The 3,121-nt window shown below is 33.3% G+C and overlaps 1 protein-coding gene across 1 annotated transcript in view; it reads right to left on the bottom strand.

The window, feature by feature from the left end:
• The window catches only part of TEX11 (testis expressed 11), a 293,818-nt gene that overhangs the window by 247,744 nt on the left and 42,953 nt on the right, over window positions 1-3,121 (bottom strand). Inside the window, 1 exon segment of the mRNA XM_012642929.1 lies at window positions 2,398-2,478. Coding sequence (XP_012498383.1) covers window positions 2,398-2,478 — 81 coding nt within the window.

Here is a 3,121-nt window from a genome sequence, read left to right as displayed (position 1 = left end):
TTGAGGTTGCTGTGAGCTAGGCTGACGCCACGGCACTCACTCTAGCCTGGGCAAAAGAGTGAGACTCTGTCTCAAAAAAAAAAAAAAAAATCAAGATGAGACATCACCACGTGTCTATTAGAACGTCTATTATCAAAAAGACAAAAAATAAGTGTTGGCGAGGGTGTGGAGAAAACAGCACTCTTGTACACTGTTAGTGGGAATGTAAATTAGTACAGCCATTATGGAAAACAGTATGAGGGTTCCTCAAAAAATTAAAAATAGAACTACCATATGATCCAGCAATCCCACCTCTGCACGTATATCCAAAGGAAATAAAATCAATATCTCAAAGAGATATCTGCAATCCCAAGTTCACTGCAGCATTATTTAGAATAGTCAAGATATTGGCATTAACCTAAGTGTCCAACAAGGTATGAATGGATAAAGAAAATGTGATGTATATATACAATGGAATACTATTCATCCTTAAAAAGAAGGAAATCCATGTGACACCATGATGATGGATGAATCTGCAGAACATTAAGCTAAGTGAAATAAGCCAGACACTGAAAGACAAATATTGTATGATCTCACTTATATGTAGATTCTGAAAAAGTTGAAGTCAGAGAAGCAGAGAGTAGAATGGTGGTTGCCAGGGGCCGGGGAAGGGGATGAAGAGATGTTGGTCAAAGGGTAGAAAGTTTTAGTTAGACATTATGAATAAGTTCTGGAGCTCTGTTGTACAACATAGTGACTATAGTTAATAATAATATGTACTTGAAAATTGGTATGAAAATAGTTCTTGAATGTTTCTCCATAAAAAAATAACAACTATATGAGGTGATGGATATATAAATTTGCTTGATTATGATAATCTTTTCATAATGTACACATATATCAAAACATCACTTTATATACTATAAATATATATAATTTTGTCAATTATATATCAATAAAGCTGGACAAATGGGAAAAAATAATACAGATGGTGTAGAATTAGAATGTTTCTATCTAACACAAAGAAATGATAGATGCTTTAGATGGATAACCCAATTACCCTGATTTGATTAATATATATTGTATGCCTGTATCAAACCATCATATGTACCCTATAAATATATACAATTATATACCCATAATAATTAAAAATAAAAATAAATAAGAATATAGATGGTAAAAGTGGGATGAGAAATTAGATTTTCCACAGTTTCAAAGTATCACCCACAACATACTTATAAATAACAAAGAGAAAAATGCTCAAGTTTACAGTGAAAAAGCCTGGAAGACACCATCTTAATCAAGAGATTAAAGTTAACACTACCAATCATAGTACAAAGCAATCCTTTATGCCACCCAATAGGAAGACATGAAGAAAACAAAGAATCTATTCTGTGATTTTTCTGGCCCCAAATTTATAACCTGGTCTAATCATGAGGAAACTTTGGATAAAGCCATATTAAGTCACATTCTACAAAATGGCTTTAATCTTCAAAACTGGCAAAGTAATGAACATCAAGGTAAGAATGAGGAAGTGTTCCAGATTGAAGGAGACTAGAGACTGTATGTAATCCTAGATTGAATCCATTTCTATATAGCACATTATTGGAAAATGTGAATGGAATCTGTGGACAAAGGGTACACAGGAGTTATTTGTGCTATTCTTGTAACTTTCCTATAAATATTAAATTGTTTTTAAAATTTTTAAAGCCTAGAAGAGTATCTGTCACATAATAGGCAACATATAAATATTCACTGAATTAAGTTCTACATTATAACACAGAATTTGGAGGAGAAAGTAAGACCAATCTCACAAGTAGGTACAACTTATAGGACACTAGGAACATTCTCCCTAATGTATAACTACATATATCTCTATTTATTAATTCCCTCTTTGACAGTAAAGACTGAAGTAGATATAGGCATTGAAATAGAGGAGAAAGAATGGAAAATGAAGATAAAGTGGAAAAGCAAAAAACTATAAATTTAGGAATTTTGATGAAATCCAATCCAGGAAGCAGGTTTTATCCTATCAACTCTCTCACACCTCCAAATCTCAATATAGAAAAATACTATGGCAGTGACATGATTAACTGCTCTCAACCTTGTCAGCAGGAAAATAAACTCATTTTTCCTTATTTTGTTATGTAGCATGAAATATGAAGGAAATATTATCCAAATGATTTGACAATAAAAGGGAAAGCAAAGAAATTTTAAGAAATAACCCATATCACTTTTTCGAATGCCCTTTCTAGTAAAGAGCAAGGGAAGCAAAATATTTCAAAGATCAGCTAAGCAAGTACAACTGATCTCAAATAGAATCTCCAAAAGTTTGCATGAAGTAGTAATGATTCTTTCTGGAACTTAATATAGCATATTTTCAAACTCTTAGACAATAAATGCAGAGATTTCACTCACCATTTTGGGGAGCCTCATCAACATATCTTTACAACGCAGTACACATGTAGATGCTCTTTCAAAATCCCCTTGAGCAATTGCCTGAGAAAGAGAAAAAATGTCAATCATTGGTTAAAATCAAAAGACAAGGTATTTGTCTCTAAGTCAATGTTTGCATACTTTAGTGTTAAAAAGTCTTATTTTGTTTTTTAATCTTTTTAGCAATGCTAGTTGGTCAAGCTAAACATAACAGCCCATTCAAAATACAGAGGAAGCCGTGGTAAGAATATTTGGCAACGCAGAGTTGATTCTGAGTGAGCAGAAGTCATTTACTTTTTCTGGAAATGCAGAAACTGGTGTACTACCTTATGTTATTGTATTATGACATAATGTCATGTCTAATAGATGCTTCTCCAACTTGAGTAGCTCTTCTATTTATCTCTATACTACAGGAATTAAGTTAAACAGCTATCTTTTGTCCTAAAACAAGCTAACAATAATCTCATAATCTTAACTGCTGTGTATATCCACTATGAAAAGCAGCTCAGTGCAATCTCATCTTGAAGCCCCAAGACCTACTCTGCCACTCGTTATGTGTAACCTTGAGCCTTAAGCTCTCACAGATTCAGTTCCCTCGTCTATAAAGTGAGGAGAGTTTAGGGTTCCTTCAGGTTCTACCATACTGTGACTGAACACCCCCAAATGGAACAACAATCACACATTATTTAAGCACTTACAAAAGAGG

Source organism: Propithecus coquereli, unplaced genomic scaffold, assembly GCF_000956105.1.
Source record: "Propithecus coquereli isolate 6110/MARCELLA unplaced genomic scaffold, Pcoq_1.0 Scaffold101, whole genome shotgun sequence".
Taxonomy (NCBI): Eukaryota; Metazoa; Chordata; class Mammalia; order Primates; family Indriidae; genus Propithecus; species Propithecus coquereli.
This window is presented reverse-complemented; position numbering and strand designations above follow the sequence as displayed.